At 50.1% G+C, this 17,282-nt stretch overlaps 1 protein-coding gene across 1 annotated transcript in view; it reads right to left on the bottom strand.

Moving 5' to 3' along the window:
- Positions 1-4,349: 4,349 nt before the first annotated feature.
- NDRG1 (N-myc downstream regulated 1) overlaps positions 4,350-17,282 on the bottom strand; it is a 58,282-nt gene continuing 45,349 nt past the window's right edge. The window contains exons 11-16 of the mRNA XM_017500042.1: positions 16,006-16,062; positions 15,174-15,225; positions 13,916-13,963; positions 11,638-11,673; positions 9,401-9,452; positions 4,350-6,252 (exon numbers count right to left, since the gene is read on the bottom strand). Coding sequence (XP_017355531.1) covers positions 6,011-6,252; positions 9,401-9,452; positions 11,638-11,673; positions 13,916-13,963; positions 15,174-15,225; positions 16,006-16,062 — 487 coding nt within the window. The 3' untranslated portion in view covers positions 4,350-6,010. The remainder of the gene's footprint in view (positions 6,253-9,400; positions 9,453-11,637; positions 11,674-13,915; positions 13,964-15,173; positions 15,226-16,005; positions 16,063-17,282) is intronic.

The raw sequence follows: 17,282 nt of genomic DNA, 5'->3' as shown, positions 1-17,282 counted from the left end.
AAAAAAAAAAAAAAAAAAAGAAAGAAAGAAAAAAAATCCTTACATCCACAGTGATGTGTGTTACAAACGCTAAATGTCTCCTCTCTGCAAGGTGGTACCTGCGTCCTGGGGAGGGCTGGGCATTCAGCAGGCACTTCTCAAAGTAGTGACGAGAAAGGGCATGTTCTGCCACAGTGAGCTTGGCTGTGAATGGGTTTATTCATGCAACAGATTTGCCCAACTCACCAGCACAACTGCATCAATTACTCAGACACCTGCTGCATGTATGCGGGGAAAGGGGGCAGGAGCAACGAGAGCCCAGTCACAGTTGATTAGACAGAGAGTGGACACCTGAGTAGAGCTGGACCAATGAGATTCTTCCCCTTAAGAGACACAAAAACCTGATTAGTTTTGGGTTCAAGAGCCAAAAGGTCAGGTAGCCTGTGGGTTAGGGCCACCATTGTATGCTTCACAGTTACAGAAAGATCCGATCTTAGAAAAGAGGAGGCTAACTCCCCCCCAATCCCATCTCCCACTCCATAAGGCCAAGCCTCACCTTCTGCTCTTGGATTCCATGTGGGATACCGTGAAGGGTTTCCATGTAGTCTAAGAAACCTGATATAAATACGTAAGCCAATGGATTTAGGCTAATTCTAGGGACCAATCCAATGACCCTCTAAGGGAAACTTTGCTGAAAAGGGCCAGGGTGGAACCTGGACATGCTAATCTCAGTGTACACTTGGCCTCCCAGGTGCTGCTGAAACCCGAGTCGGGAGATTTGAAACCAAAACAAGCAGCTAGGAGACCAGAATCAGATCCCCAGCTGGCCAAACAGCCTTTGGGTGTACATTTCTAAATAGCACTGATACATGTAAACACCTGCCACCATTCCTTCCTTGAGGAAGCCAGACCACAGTAGGTCTCTATGTCACACTGACTCCCCAAAGCTGGCACAGCCCCTGTGCCGTGACGCCTCCTCGCCAGTTCCTCCACCACCCACTTTATCTTGCTCCGGATACACAGGACACAGTAGGAAAGGCACTTCTCATGAGCCAACATGCTCCTCCCTCCCCTGACCTTGAACAGGGCTCCTTAACCTGGGTCCCTGGGCCCTCCAAGGATCTGTGTATAGAATTCAGACGGCCCTATTCTCAGATGGGAAAAAAAAAAAATGCATCTTTGTTTTTCCTAACCACTAATGGCAACTTAGCATTTCCTTCTATCTAAATGTAGGCAACAATCCCCAATAGTATCAGCAGTTGTAATCACAGATAATCCTCTTACTTCAATTGCAGCAGATAGCTCCAAGTACAGGACTTTGAAATTGCAGCGATGTTGATGTTGAGATCTGCCTCAACATTATTGCTGAAGAAGCATGTGTGACTAGGTCACACAATAGTCACATTTGGATAATTATACTTCGCTACAAGTGGTTTCTTTTGTAGTCTTATGTATTTTATTTTACGCATTTAAAGCTCCTCGGAGAAGGGGTCTGAAGCCTTCTCCAACTTATCAAAGGGATCATCCGTGGCACAAAGAAGCCCAAGGACTCTGCCTTCCTCTCAGCCCCTGCTGGGACAGGACAGAGCTGTGAGGGAGCCATTCTCTCTTAAGACCATCACTCTAGACTCACCTCCCGCCATGCACAGCTGACAGCGTCATCTGCCCAGGTCTACACTACAGGTTCCTCACAAAGACACATACTGGGCTGGGTGCGGTGGCTCATTCCTGTAATTCAAGCATTTTGGGAGGCCGAGTCGGGTGGATCACCTGAGGTCGGGAGTTCGAGACCAGCCTGACCAACATGGTGAAACTTCGTCTCTACTAAAAATACAAAAAATTAGCTGGGTGTCTTGGTGTGTGCCTGTAATCACAGCTTCTCTGGAGGCGGAGGCAGGAGAATCACTTGAATCCAGGAGGCAGAGGTTGCAGTGAGCCAAGATCATGCCATTGCACTCCAGCCTATGCAACAAGAGTGAAATTCCATCTTAGAAAAGAGGAGGCTAACTCCTCCCCAATCCTATCTCCCACTCCATAAGGCCAAGCCTCTCCTTCTGCTCTTGGATTCCATGTGGGACACCGTGAAGGGTTTCCATGTAACCTATGAAGCCCAATATAAATATGTAAGCCAATGGATTTAGGCTAATTCTAGCGACCAAAAAAGAAAAAAAATGACGCACACCGTCCACCCTCAGCGCTTCTGTGCCGAGGTGACGTCTTCTCCTTCTTCCTAGTCTAGATCCCAAACAGCAGGACTGTGAACTATGGCACCATCCACATGCTGCAGGATGGTGCAGACTTTGAAAGTGTTTGCAGCTAAACACTTGATGCAGCCTAAGGAACTCTCCAAGGGAAGTGAAGAAAAACCAGCAGAGAACAGCATGATAGCTGTTTTGAGAGGGGGCATGTCCTTGAGTGTGGGCAGCACTGAGTGACCTGCTTCTGTGAAAAGGAAAATCTTGGGGCCCCCAAAATTACTAAGTGAAAGGGAAAAGTCCAGTTGGAAATTGCTTAGGGCAAACCTGCTTCCTATTCTATTTAAAGCCATCCCTCTGCTCACTGAGATGGATGCAGATTCTGATTGCCTCCTTTGGAAAGGCTTATTAGAAGCTCAAAAGAATGCAACCATTTATCTGTCTCTCACCTACCTGTGACTAGGAATTCCCCTCCCTGCTTCTAGTTGTCCCTGCTTCTGGATGGAACCAATGTATGGCTCTTACCTGTATGGACTGATGTCTCACGTCTCCCTAAATGTATAAAACCAAGCCGTGCCCCAACCACCCTGGGCACATATCCTCAGGACCTCCAGGTGCGTTTCCTCAACCTTTGCAAAATCAACTTTCTATATAATGGAGACCTGGCTCAAATTTTTGGGATTTACACTTCCAAAGAATGAGTATGAAAAAGTAGAAAAGGTAACTTGACAATGGAGAAATCTGGCAAACACTACCCGAACCAGGTCATCACCATTAATCCCATCAGCAGCGATAAACCACAGTGATAGTGTGTGGCCTGGATATAATGTGAGAAGCAGGACAAATCACCTCTGTGGGCTTCCCCGGATATCCCACAGCCCCCAGTCGTACCGTGAGAAAAAAACACATACAAACCTCAATGACAAGACCTGCGACAATGCCCGACCAGTGCTTCTCAACACTATCAAAAATGGAGTCTGAGAAAATGTGACAAGTCTGAGGAAGCTAAGGAGGCATGACCACCAAATGCAATGGGGTGTCCCGGACAGGATCCTGGACAGAGAGAATTAGAGGAATCCCAGTTAATTCTCAATATGGTCCAGGGCTTAGTTAACAGGAACGTACAGCTGATCCCCCAGTTGTGACAAGTATACAGTAGCGTTAGGTATCAGTCACAGCAGTCACCAAGGACAGGCTATATGACAACTCCGTATTGTCTATGCAACTGCATGTTTTAAACTAATCTTAGTTTAAATAAGAGGTTCTACTAAAATCTTTTTTGTTTTTAAATGTAGAGTAGAAAACAAGCACTGTCATGGTTGTCATTGGGCATGAGAAAAGGAGCAATCTTTCCACAGACATTTTTTTGTAATAGAAACAAACTGTGGGCTGGGCAGGGTGGCTCACGCCTGTAATCCCAGCCCTTTGGGAGGCCTAGGTGGGTGATCACTTGAGGTCAAGAGTTTGAGACCAGTCTGGCCATGGCAAAACCCCATCTCTACTAAAAATTAAAAAAAAAATTAAAAGATTAAAGAAAAATTATCTGGGCATGGTGGCACATGCCTGTAATCCCAGCTACTCAGGAGGCTGAGACATGAGAACTGCTTGAACCCGGGAGGTGGCGGTTGCAGTGAGCCAAGATCGTGCCACTGCATTTGAGCCTAGGCGACAAAGTGAGACTACAGCTCAAAAAATAAAAATACATGTTAAAAAAAAAAAAAAGCTGTTTTCCTTGAATTATAGGTTGAAAAGTTTATCCCCTTATCACGGTGTTGCCCAAGCTATCTATCAGGCACTTGAACGGCAGCTGGTCTGAACACGCTATATGAAATACTAGATTTCCTAAAATGTAAAAAGAAGGCAAAATACCTGCCCAGTAGTTTTTACAGAAGTGGTAATATTTTAGACATCTTGAGATAAATGAAATATAGTATTAAAATTAATTTCATCTGTTTCTTTCCATTTTTGAAAATGTGGCCACCAGAAAATTAGAATTAACATATGAGCTGACTTTATATTTCTGCTGGATGTGCTGCTCTGAAGCAAAGAATTCCAGAGGTGAGGGGCTGGGGCTCCCAGGTGTCAAGGGCGGGCAATCCCCAGAGAAAAACCAATCGCTGCACTGCAATGTCACACACACAATCTCTCAGGGAGAGAAAGAAAGACACAAGCGGCTGCAAAGTTACAAATTTATTGGTCTGGAAATAAATACAAATATCTCATTAAGAAACTCCTCTGGAAAGACTTGTGCACGATAATTTCCCATCTATACTCAGCCTCTCTTGCTCGATCCCCGACCTTTCTGTGCAATGCCAAGGCAGGCCTCCAAGGTGACGGGTGGCAGGTAGTGAGTCATTGCCTCTCACGCCACCTGGAAGGCTGGACTACTTCCTTCTCCCAACTCCGGGGTCCCAGAAATCCTCAGTCCCCGGCAGCTGACTTACAATTCTCTCTGACCAAACTTCCTATGAGAAAATCCACGGTGAACCAAGGCAGTAGTACAGGAGCCTGGCAGCCACGCTGGCCACCCAGAAACGTCAGTGGTGCCGCCCATTCAGCGAAAGGTTAGGGGGCAGGAAAAGAGGAAGGCAGGAGAGGGAAGGAAAGTCCCATGGAAGATGTATTCCAGAATCCTTATGTTTTCTCAGCCACCGCTGCCCATGAGTTCCCACCCCCACCCCCACCCCCACAAGAGCAGAGTTCTGAGGATCCAGGAATGTGACCAGGTCAGAAAGATTCAGCTACAGAGTTCACGTTCTAGCCCAGCTGTCCAAGATTGAGAACTGGATTTAACACAAAATTCCTGGACCCAGGCTGGGATCACAACTGCACTGGATCCCATCACAACCACAAGGAATCCCCTATACTGAGTAACCCCAATTCCGCCCCCACCCCAACGCTCCTACCCCGCCCCGGCAAGGATACTCATTACAGCCAGGGCGGCTGGTGGAATGTTTCCATCCATTCCAAGGAATGCAAAACAAATCTAAATGATCTCCTCCCTAAACAGGAATCAGCACTGGCTCACGTAGCAGGGTGGGAGGCTGCGGCTGTGGAGGAGAGGCAGAAAGCAGAACTGAAGCCTTCAAAAACCATGACGCGCAACGTTTGCTGAAACGTGTTTGTCTGAAAGCCGGAGACTCTGCTGACTGCTTCTGCTGCACAGAAAGAGAATGCTGGAAAAATCAAGCTTGTGTGCTTCTGCGTTCAAAGCTTTCTTGATGCACCAACTTTAAAAATCGGTTTCTTCAAGTTAACTACAGTGATTCATTGTTCCAAATGCCTCTAGCCTCAACATAAATCCCACCTTTTCCCCCTTCCTGTTTGCCTATTTAAAAGAGGTGCCTGCACGTCACCATTACCCCCCAACACACACAAATGGGAAAAGGATTTTGTTTCCAGGAAGTGGGTCAGCTTCTGCTCAGTTGGAGAGGAAACCAAAATGGGCAGCTAGGCTTCTGACCAGGCACCCGTCTGAACCAGGATGCTCAAGGCAGCCTAGGCTTGGCTTTGTGAAGTGAGCACGGCTACGTGTCTCGTTTTTGGCAGTTTGGTGTCTGAGGGAGGGGAGGAGAGTGGCAGCCGGCCACTAGTTGATGAAAGAAGATGCGATGCGGAGATGCTTGCTTCCTTCCTTAGGTCCACCGACACCCCACCTTTGGAGAGGGCACCCACGTAATAGACCCGATTTATCTCCACCAGAGCTCACTCTTACAAAATAAGCTTTGGATTAATACCAAGTTAGGCGCAGTGTGGCAGGTAGGGGGCGAGAGGGGTCTGGGGAGGAGGGGGCCGCTACATAGATCAGAGTCCGGGGCAGCGGCTGGGCAGGCCATCTAGCAGGAGACCTCCATGGACTTGGGCCCGGTGTTGTTCCCGGCAGCACCCGAGTTGGGGGTGATGTCCAGGTGGGCCCCCTCGCTGGTGTGGGAGCGGCTTCGGGTGCCCTCACTGGTGTGGGAGCGGCTGCGGGTGCCCTCGCTAGTGTGGGAGCGACTGCGGGTGCCATCCAGAGAAGTGACGCTGGAGCCAGAGGCTGTGCGGGACCGCATCAGGCGGGTCATGCTAGCCGAGGGCACTGCAGGAAAGAGACACAGCTGGTTAGAGGGGAGAATGCCAGGTCAGGAGCCAGGCACGCCCGTCTGCCAGCCACATGCCCTTCTATGTGCCAGCCACAGAGAGGCCTTAATCCCTGCGGCCATCCAGCTGCTGGGCTCCTGTCCTCTCCGTGTCCACTCGCAGAGAGAGACCACGAGGCCCAGATGTGGGAAGGAATTGCCACAATTGCACAGTGAGTGATCTGAACCCCAATTATGCCACCATTTTTTTGAGACGAAGCGTCACTCTGTTGTCCAAGCTGGAGTGCAGTGGTGCAATCTTGGCTCACTGCAACCTCCGACTCCTGGGTTCAAGCGATTCTCCTGCCTCAGCATCCCAAGTAGCTGGGATTACAGGTACCTGCCACCACACACCCAGCTAACTTTTTGTATTTTTAGTACAGATGGGGTTTCACTATGTTGGCCAGGCTGGTCTTGAACTCCTCACCTTGTAATCCACCCGCCTCAGCCTCCCAAACTGCTGGGATTACAGGCATGAGCCACCGTGCCCAGCCTCTGCCACCTCTTAAAAGCTGTGTGGTTTTGAGAGTATCCCCCAAGCCCCATCATTCCCATCTGTAAAGTGAGGATGTGAATACTGATCCCGGTATCAGCACCTGTGTGTATGCTCATGTCCCCATACTGTCCATGATCACTGGAGCAGGGAGGACAGCTGGGGTCAGCCACGCTCAGCCCTGCACATCACGGGTGGGGAAAGGGAGAGGGGCTGCATAGAAAGTTCCTGGCAGGGCTGTACACTGTCGTCTCTTTCCCTAAGAAGCCTGTCAGCCCATGTGCTAACAAGGGCACTGTCCATTCTTTGGGATCGTCTCTAAAGCCTCAAATGCTCTTGTGCATGGCACGTGCTGATGGGGTGGAATGAGGAGGAACAATCCTGCCCACCTGTACCAGGTGGGACAGTGTCCTACAAGAGTCACACCTACCTGAAACCTCAAAAGGAAACCTTACTTGGAAATAGAGTCTTTGCATACATAATTAGTTAAGGATCTTGAGATGAAATTATCCTGGGTTGACAGGAAACCCTAAACCCAATGACTGTGATGTCCTTATAGAAACAGCACACACGGACACACAGGGGAGAAGTCCATGCAAAGATAGAGGCTGAGATTGGAGCGATGTAGCCATCAGCCACGGAAGGTCAAGGATTGCTGGGGCCGCCAGAAGTCCAAAGAGACATAGAAGGTTCTTCCCTAGCGCCATCGGAGGGAGCAAGGCCCTGCCCACACCTTAAATTTGGACTTTAAGCCTCTGGAACTTTGAGAAAACAGCTTTCTATTGTTTTCAGCCACCTAGTTTGTGGAAAGTTGTTAGTGCAGCTTAAGGAAACTAGTGCTCCACCCCTGAAGCATTATGGCTGGGAGGCCACACTGAGTCACAGACATCAGAAACGGGGCAGCTGATACACACAGGCATGCAGGGCTCATGTCATCTCCTTGATAGGCACAGGGCGGGACTTTTTGATGGCAGGCACTCCCAAACAGAATCCATCCTTGCTGAACTGTCTTAAAGAGCTACTTTTGAATTCAACAAGAATTGGGGTCAATGCCACATCCGCAGCTCACATTTCAGGGAGCCCCTACTTCTCACCCGCACATCTGGGATATCTACTGAGCACGAGAAGGATAGAGGGAGCACTGATGTCGGGTGTGCAAAGCATTCATCAGGCCAGCCCCTCTCCCCTCCCCCCCGCGTGCAGGAGCCCAGCGACCGGTTCCTTTCCTTCTCTTTGGCTGATGCCTTTGAGACCATAGCTCTTCCTGTTATTTTCCCCCCAAGACCTGCAAGAGGTTACGGCTTTCTGCAAATCGAAGCTGATTTGGGGAGAAAGAGGAGGTCTAGCTTTCACTTCCTTTCTCTCCAGAACACACTCAAAGCAGAAATCCAAACCCTGGCGGGGCCAAGACAAATGGGAGCCACAGTTCACACCCTGCACGGTAAACCAGGGCTGCCCGGGCTCTCTCCATGTCTCTGTCCAGTGACAGCCTTTGCCTGCAACTTCCAGCCCTCCCTGCTAGAAAGGCAGGGGCCCCACGGGCAGCTATCTTCTGTTGAAGAGGGCATCTGGGGATGTGGATCCTGTCTGAGCCTGAGGCACATCAATCAAACCTGCCAGCCCCCCACCTTGCTATAGGTAATCACGGCTGAGGCTGAGCCCAGGACTGCAGGCAGTGTACCAAGTAGACTCTTACTATTTTACACGGGCTAACAGTTTAAGGAAAAGATAAAAGGGATCAGAAGTTCAATACCTTCCTAGTTAGGAAGGGCACACAAATTATAGTTTTGAGCAGTAGGGTCAGAAGAGCGCAGAGTCACGTCGGGGTTGGACCACAGCTGACAAGCCCACAGCAGTGACCGTGGCTGCTGTTCAGCCCGGCTGCGACTCACCAGGGTCTGTCCTAGTCCTGGGATGGCGCTTCTGGAAAAAAGGCTGTATGTAACAGACGGTAACTATGAAGTAAGAATTAGCGAGCTCCTGAATTACGCTTCCAATGTGTCCTCCACTTCCCAAAGCTTATGACTTGACTGTGACATGCTTCGCCTTGAATATAAGCCACATTAGCATTAGCCCACTTCCACAGAGCTGCACAGTCTTCAGAGAACTTCTACAGACCTGCCCTCTGCTTCCTGCTTAGACCCCCAAAGCCTCAGCTTCGACATGGATAAGATGGGGCTAAGAATATGTCAAGGATTACCGTGTGGTTAGATGAGAGAAAATAATGTGTTAGTAATCCTTCATTATCATCGACATCTTCATCACTACAGCTGGTAGTCTCTTAAAACTTGTGATCAGAAGCTTAAAAAATATTATTGTTTCACTATTTGTCATTGTCTTGGTGTTTAAAGGGACAGTCCTCATCTAACCCCCCAAAATCCCTGGTGTGAAACAACTTCTGTTCAACAAAGAAGGAAAATGAGCCTCTCTGGTATAAACGAGAGGCTAGACCCTCCACACACCTAAACGTTTCTTCCTCAGCCCTGCTCCATTTGCAGAAAGCTGAAGCTGGCCAAGAAGATACAGAATTGCTCATCCAAGCTTGGCTCAGGACAGAGCACTTCTAATTCCGACACCCGCCCCGGCCCACTGCACACCGGGAACGCCATACTCACTGTATCCCATGCCCTGCACGAAGTACTTGAAGGCCTCCGCGAGCTTGGCCGGCTGTGAGGGACAGGGAGAGAAAATGCAGTCAGTCGCTGAGGGACCAGATCACCCAAGGCCATGGGGAGCCTTTCATTTGAGCCTTTCATGTGGTCACTTTCATTTGAGAGCTTGGCTCAAGACAAAGGCCATCACGTGTTGACAGGACAAAACACGAAAGTCAAAGGAAGACTATGGGATAATGATGGGAAATGCACCCCACAGCTGTGGAACTTGGACAAGTGACACAACCTGCCTGAGCCAGTTTCCTCACCTGTAATACACGGCACAGTGCCACAGCTGTTTCTGTGTGTCTCTGGGGAGATTGCACAAAGGGACGTGTCCAACCTAGCATCTGGACCAGGGGGAGCCACTCCCCATGCAAGGGGCTTTGCTGTGTGCATTCACTTACTCCTGACAACCCCTTATGAGGTCAGTGCTACCTTAGATACATTTCATATCGGAAGAGATTTGGAGAGGTAAATTCATTCGAGGTCCCACAACAAGTAAGTGGTGGGTCCTAGTCTCTCCAAACCCAAAACACTTGTTTCTTGAGGCAAGTCACTATCAGCCCCAATAGCAGGTTGCCTGGAAGGAAGAAGGGATGATGGACAGAGGGATGGGTAGAAAGAAAAAGATGGATGGAAGGATGGATGGATGGAAGGAAGGAAGGAAGAATGGATAGATGGATAAAAAAAGACGATGGGCAGAAGGAAGGAGAAAGAAGAGAAATATGAATGTAAGAAAGACAAAAGAAAGAAATGACATGAAGAATGAATGGATGAATGATGGTTGGATGGTTCGTTGGATGGATAGAGAAACCAAGTTATTAACAACTAACCGGGCTACTTTAAGTGAAATGCATAGGGAATGCTGAGACCACATCCAGTTTTACCAGTTCTCTCAGTTAATTTAAGCTAAATTAGGAGGTGAATGCTCAATTATTGAGGGTATACATGCAAAGCATATCTGTTCTTCAGTTACTTCCAACTGTTGTATCCACTGCCCGGGGTCCTGTTCTCCTGAGACAGCCAGAGCGCACTGGCAGAGGCTGGGCTGACTCCCTCTCTGCTCTCCGCTAACTCCTGCCAGCACTCTGATAGAGCCACATGACAGTTAAAAGAGAGGCTATGCTCAAATTGCCCTCTGGAATTTGTGTAACAGTGGAAGAAAGAGATAAGAGATGCAGGTCAGGGCTGCAGAGAACAGGGACGCCTGTGTTCAAGACGGTGGAGACAGCCAAGAATCCAGGCTTGAGAGAGAGAATATCTGGGCCCAATTTCGGCTGCAGCAATCATGGGCCATCTCTCTCAACCTTTAGCCTCCGTCTCCTCTTCTGTGACACTGGAATAAAATGCTTGCTCTTCCTACCGCTGAGGACCATTGCAAGGACCTAATTTAATCAAGGATGGGAAAACCCTTTGAAAACACACACCTAACTTGCAAGGGCACACGACGACAGTGTTACAGAGGAATTGCTCCTCCCTGGGCGCATGTCCCACAAGCCTGCACTAGTTGAGCTCCTCTGAAGCTCTGAAAATTCTTTTAATTATGGCCAGGGTTACATCTGTTCTCATTTTAAGCAGAGAAAGGAAAAGAGGAGAAAGAAAGGAGGCAGGGCGGGTTTTGGAGAAAAACGATGACAAAAACTCATTCCATTTTAAGGTAGGACACAAAACTATCAGGATATAAAATTGTAAGACAACAGATTAAAAGTTTACTTGTTAGGTTGGTGAGATTATTTATAGGAGGGGAAACTGACGGAGTCGGCTATGCAGCAAACACATTATGTGGATCAATGTGTTTATCCGTACGTGTACACACACACTTACATGTGCACACACACACACACAATCGGTTTAATCTCCTCCATGTCCCTCTGCTCTGGGCTGGAGCTCCCTGGGGCCCTTCGCTCCAGCAGAAGCTTGTGGTCTTTGGGGCAGTCACACTAGATTCTGACCCATGAGGACTAAGGTATATCTACTTGGCAAATCCCCTAATCTCTGTGAATCGCAGTATCACCGACTCCACAGGGGCCGGGTCCTCGGGGATCAGAGTCCTCCTGTACAGCACCTTTACTCAACACTCCACAAACCGTGTCCGGTGTCATAACAAGGCAGTGAGGAAACAGGTGTCACAGAGGCACATGCCCTCCACCCACGGAGAGGCAACAGGTGTGGAATGCGAAAGCCAAGGCGGCACTCACCTGGGAGATCTGAGGGAGGCCGCCACAGTCCGCCATCTAGGAGAGAGGGACGCTGGTTAGTGGCCAACACCACAGCCAGGGCCATCTGCACACTGAGTTCCTTCCGAAAACAGTGTGCATCTGCCAGCTGCCCTGCCTTGCCTTGTCCTGCCTTACAAAGGAGGCACTGGGTGGACCATGGGTGGGAGCACCCCAGTCCCACCAAGCAAGGCTGCCGGGGTCTTGTTGGCACACCATCACTTGTAGCTTACTACGTGCCAGGCACTATGCTAAGCCCTATAAATTATTTCACTCAATTCCCTAAGAACCATGGAAGGTACAGTGGTCCCATTTCACAGGCAGAAACGGGGCCAGAAAGAGCCTGAGGAACTTGCAAGATTCTGGCCAGGATCTGTCTGACCCGAAGGGGTTTGATCACAAGGCCCTTCCCCTGCATTCCCCTGAAAGTCTCCCTCAAAAGGAAGCAGTTGAATTTGCAGCTTTGGGCCGGATTCAGCTCCTGACCAGTACCCTTCCTAAGAGGTGGACTTTCAAAGTTCCTGTGAAATCACCAAACCTCAAGAGGCCATTGTGGCACGGGAGGATGTCCATCCAGACTGCAAATGAGCTGGGCTGAGGGCGAGGGAGCAGGGTGAGGCTGGGGGGAGGGTGGCCTGGGGCGAAACAGGGCTGGAGGAGTTCGTGGGAGTGGTGAGGCTGTGGCCATCCCACAGCCCAGGGTGCCTCAAGTCTGGACCTTCAACACTAGCCACAAGGTGACGCTGACCTGGGGCAGCCCTCAGCTCAACCGGCATGCAGGGAGCAGGACCCCCGAGCTTCCCTCCAGGCGCAGCACTCAGCGCATTTAGCTCGTAGCTTGTGGGCTTTGTGGCAGGTATGTCTACTTGGCGAATCCCCCAAACTCCGCACACCGCAGCATCAACTACTGGGCTGGTGCTGTGGGAGAGTCTCTAGAATCAGGCCAAAGTGAGTTCTGTTCCCGGATCTACCATCAAATCGGCCACCTGACCTCAGTCAGGCCACCTGCCCTTTGCTGTGGGCTGTGGTTGAATTATGCCCCCCAAATAGGCATACTGGAGTCCTAATCCCAGTGCCTATCAATGGGACCATACTTGGAAATAGGGTATTTGTAGGTACAATCAAGTTAAGATAAGGTCAGACTGGCTTAGAGTGGATTCTAAATACAATGGCTGACGTTATTAAAAGCAGGAAGTCTGGACATGGACGCAGGAATACATGGGGAGAGTGCTGAGTGAGGATGGAGGCAGGGACTGGAATGATGCACCTCCCAGTAAGGTGCACCACGTGCGGCCCGCAGCCACCAGAAGCTGGAGGAGGCAGGCAGGACTCTCCCCTAGCGCCTTCAGAGCCGGCACAGCCCTGCCCACACCTTGATTTCAGACTTCCGGCTTTCAGAACTAAAAGAGAATAAGTATCTGTTGCTTGAAGCCACCCACTTTGTGATACTTATGAAAACAGTCCTCAAAGTATGGCATTATGCAAGCTTGACGCCCAGCAGCTTCTAATCTTGCCATTTCCTTTTGAGGGAATCTTGAAAGAAAATCTGTGTAAAGAGCCCAATATAGGAAAACAGCATCCCACCCAACAAGTATCAGACACCCAACGCATGCCTTTCAAAGGCATTCTACTTCTATGGGGGAAGTTGAGGGCACGGTGACCTTCAGATTTCATCTCCCTGTCCTTCCCCCAGTGCAAGGGAGCCACCTCATCTCTACCCAGGTCCCTCCTGGCCACCTGTCACTGCAGGGCTCCACCCAGGCCGGGAGACCCTCTGAAAGGCTCCTACTCTTGTGCTGCATCTCCGGACAAGGCTGCCACAAACAGCCAGTGGCTTGCATTGTGCAATCGGTCCTAACGGGCAAGGGACCAGCGGAGGTTGCTACAGAGGCTCAACTACCTGCTGGAGAAAGTCCTGTCCTTCCCCAGCCTTGGGAGACGTCTCCTCTTGTGACAAGCAGATGTTCCTTTTGGAGGAATGTCCTGGCCCCAACCTATGGAGGGCCCCTGCCTAGCCATCCCTGGCCTCTCTGTCCCCAAAGCCCTCAGACCAGCAGCCCGCTGAGGGATCCTGCAGTCCCAGAGAGGGAGGATGCCTCACTTCGCAGCTTCAGACCACCACTCGGCTCCCAACAGATGTTTGGAAATCATCAATTCTACGGTTTCTGATCGTGAGGCTTTCAAGCCCAACTCAATGGTGCAGAAAACGTGAGAGTTTCTATGAGACCACAGAAGCAACCCCCGACTGTTTTTCCTGTACCTTGAGGAGAGTGGTCTTCGTTGGGTCCAATTTTGAGTTGCACTCCACCTGCACAAGAGGGAGGGAATCTGTTAATTTTCTACGTGAAGCCAAAGTCAAAACATCTTCCCCTTTCCCGCCACTCTGCCGCTGTCACCAGAAACTCCAGGATTTCGGCTGGCAAAGACAAAAGTATGTGGCGTTTGAGATTCAGCAGATGTGGCTTTATATCCCAGCCTTGCCATTACCACTGTATGACCTTGGGTAAGTTACTTAACTTCTTTGGGCCTCAGTTTCCTCATCAATAAAATGGAATGATACCTTTTTCAAAGGGTTCTTACAAAGATTAGCTGAAATGTAAGTGATACTGCAGAAATACCTGCTAAATGAATATCCTTGTTTAACCAGCACCTGCCAGAGACTCTACACGTTTAACATTCCCAGATCTAACAACTATTCTTCATGTAAAATCACATTGACTAAGCTGGTTTCCCTCTTTCTTTTGTCAGTGACCCCCTTGAAAGGGGCATCCAGAATTGGGCAGAATACCCGCATATAACCCATGATGTTCACAATGTCTCAAGTAAAACTATCACCTCCCTTGATTTGAACAGTGTATCTCTATTGATGTATCCCATGATTATCTTCAGTCAGTCAGCCCATAAGAAACTCATGGTTCATTAAGGCACGCCAGGTCTTTACTACACAAACATTTGCAAATGTCACTCTGCAGATCACTGCACAAGGCATGCCAGTGCTCTAGGACTCTGACCCACAGCCCCTAAGTCTTCCTTCTCCCCAGCTGTGGGGTTGTCTGAAAGGCAGAGTCCTCTCTTTGCTGCCACAAAGTTGCAGGTGGGAGTTAATGGGTGAGAGGGCTCAGAAAGCTTTGCTTCTGAGCCCTGCTTCCCAGTACCTCTGTCCCCTGCCAGCTCATCAGCCACCACTCAGTTTGGAAAGATCCATCTGCTTCCCAAGTAAGAGGCGAGTCTCTTGGCCAGGAAGCCAGGTGGCACACACGTCCACATAAACAGTCCAATGGGACACAGGTCGGCGGGTGAGGGGGCTTGGGAGAGGAGACACTGACAAGCAGCCAGGGCTGGCAACCACCAGGGAGAGACGCGGCTGGGCCCTCTGCCCAAAGGCCAATATGGCATTTCAAAAATCACTTGCCCTGACAGGGCAGAGGAGAGGAGGAGAGGGCAGGACCACTTCACCAAAGTCAACCAGACTTAGCCTGTTGAGTTAACCACAGAAACCAGCTGTGATTTTGACATACCACAGCATCCACTGCAGGCGAGCTGTCCCCAACCACCAACAGAGAAGGGCACCTGGGGTGAGGGACAGAGCAGAGAATTAGTGCAAGTTTCCTTTAAATACTGTCCCGCTCCCAGGCCTGCCAGGCCGGGGCCTGCATTCTAAAAACAATGTCATTTTGGTTTCCCTAACACCCTTTGAGCTTTTACTTCATTCTCCTTTGATCTTGGGATAAAATTGGTTAATAGTCATTTACAACTTAGTATGAATTTCAGCCAGGGAATTTCTGTGCCCGGGGCTTTTCTCTTAAAGCATCTTCTCAAGGAGGGGTCAGCTGAACTTTGCTGGTAATCAAGACAGAAACAAGAACAGCATGAAGGACAAAGGCAATGATGTGCCAGGTTTCCAAGTGTCATACAGTGCAGTTTACTCAACCACAAAAGGACACTATCATTACTGGGGGAATCCCAGTTAGTTTCTTCTGTGACTGTCTTTTCCTCCTAGACTTATAGAGCGCTTTAGGCTGGGTCCTGTGCTATCCATCTCTAGGTTTCATGAAGCAAAGCCTCACACAGCTACTGATGTAGTAGGTGCTTAATAAATGCTGACCCAAGGACAATCAACAATCCTTCTCCAAGATCAAAGGCCTAGGTCATGGGGATACCCTAGAGACAGATGCCACTGGCATGGGGATAAGTCCAGTCAGGCAGGGTAACGCTCAGTCTCTGAGTAGAATACATCCAGGTCTCACTGGTGCAAGGTCATGCCACACTCAGAAAGAAGACCCTGCCAGCAAGTCCGCATGTACGGGGGAAACCCTGCCTGCAATGCTGAGGGAGAGAAAAGCCACTCACTGCAGGGTGACTGTGTGGGTCCCCGGCATTGGTCGCTCAATCTCCAGGTCACGCCGGCTGCAGGAAAGAAACGCATTATTAGCATGAGCGGGAGCACGCTCCTCTGGAGAAAGCCCCCACTCCCGGCCAGCCAAGCCCGGGAGGTCCCGCCAGTGGCCATTCTGGCAAACCACCCACATCCCTCCCCTGCCAGAGGCCCTGTGGCTTTCAGGAAGGCACACCCTTTTAGTGTCCACAGACCTGTTTAGAGGGACAGCAGGACCCACGCATTTCAAGCAGAGCCCCCCTTATTTTGTCACAAATATTTTTTGTGACTTTTTTTTTTAACGGGACTAGAAGTCAGGTCCTCCACTATAGAAGGTCCCTGCCTCCCCTGTCCCTAGTCAGAGCCCCCACCTGACAGAGGGCCAGATGTAAGAAGAGATCTCCAAATGCTCTTGCAGCCTCTTACTTTAAGTCCCAGCCTCACCAGCTCTGAGTTCAATGATCTCCTTAAGACTCAGGCTGGTCTTTGCATGCTCCCATCTCGCGGTGGTTTCCCGCTGCACTAGCGTGAGGCCCAGCGAGGGCCCCGTCCAGTGCGACCACCCGCCCTGCAGGCGGCCGCCCACCCTCTCTGCGGTCTTATAGCTCCGAACACGAGACGCTCTTTCCCAGCTCACGGCCTGGAGTTAGACACGCAGGGTCCAAATCACGCGCCGCCACTTTCTAGCTGTGTGGCCTTGGGGAGAACACTGGGCCTCTCTGCGCCTTTGCCTCCTCAACAGGAAATGACAATACCAGGACCCTCCTAGCGGGATTCTGAGCGGGGTCTGTTAATGACTGTGCTATGTGTGCAGACAAGTTAGTGTGTGGAGTCTGCGGGCTGGGCTGGTGTTAGCGTGTGGAGTCTGCGGGCTGGGCTGGTGTTAGCATGTGGAGTCTGCGGGCTGGGCTGGTGTTAGCGTGTGGAGTCTGCGGGCTGGGCTGGTGTCCTCTGTGTCTCCAATGCCCAGCCAAATGCCTGACTCACTCCAGTTTTCAGGAAGTGTTTGCTACGTGAATGCACTGCTAGGCTTCTGCTTCTTCAGTCACATAGTGAGGATGTGACCACTGAGATGAGGGCAGGAGAGCAGAAGGAGGCAGCTACTAAACTCTGTTACAAATGTTAATTTCAGGAAGTCACATTATTAACATTTGCGCAGAGATCAACACGATGGGGCTCATCTCTGTCTCCTGTTTTGGAAGCGTGGCAGAGCTGGCTCAGCAGGCTGAGTGAGCTCCCTGGAAGACTCCAG

The sequence above is a fragment of the Cebus imitator genome, unplaced genomic scaffold, assembly GCF_001604975.1.
Source record: "Cebus imitator isolate Cc_AM_T3 unplaced genomic scaffold, Cebus_imitator-1.0 Scaffold13, whole genome shotgun sequence".
Lineage (NCBI taxonomy): Eukaryota > Metazoa > Chordata > Mammalia > Primates > Cebidae > Cebus > Cebus imitator.
Note: the sequence above shows the minus strand (reverse complement) of the source record. Positions and strands in the feature narration are given on the sequence as shown.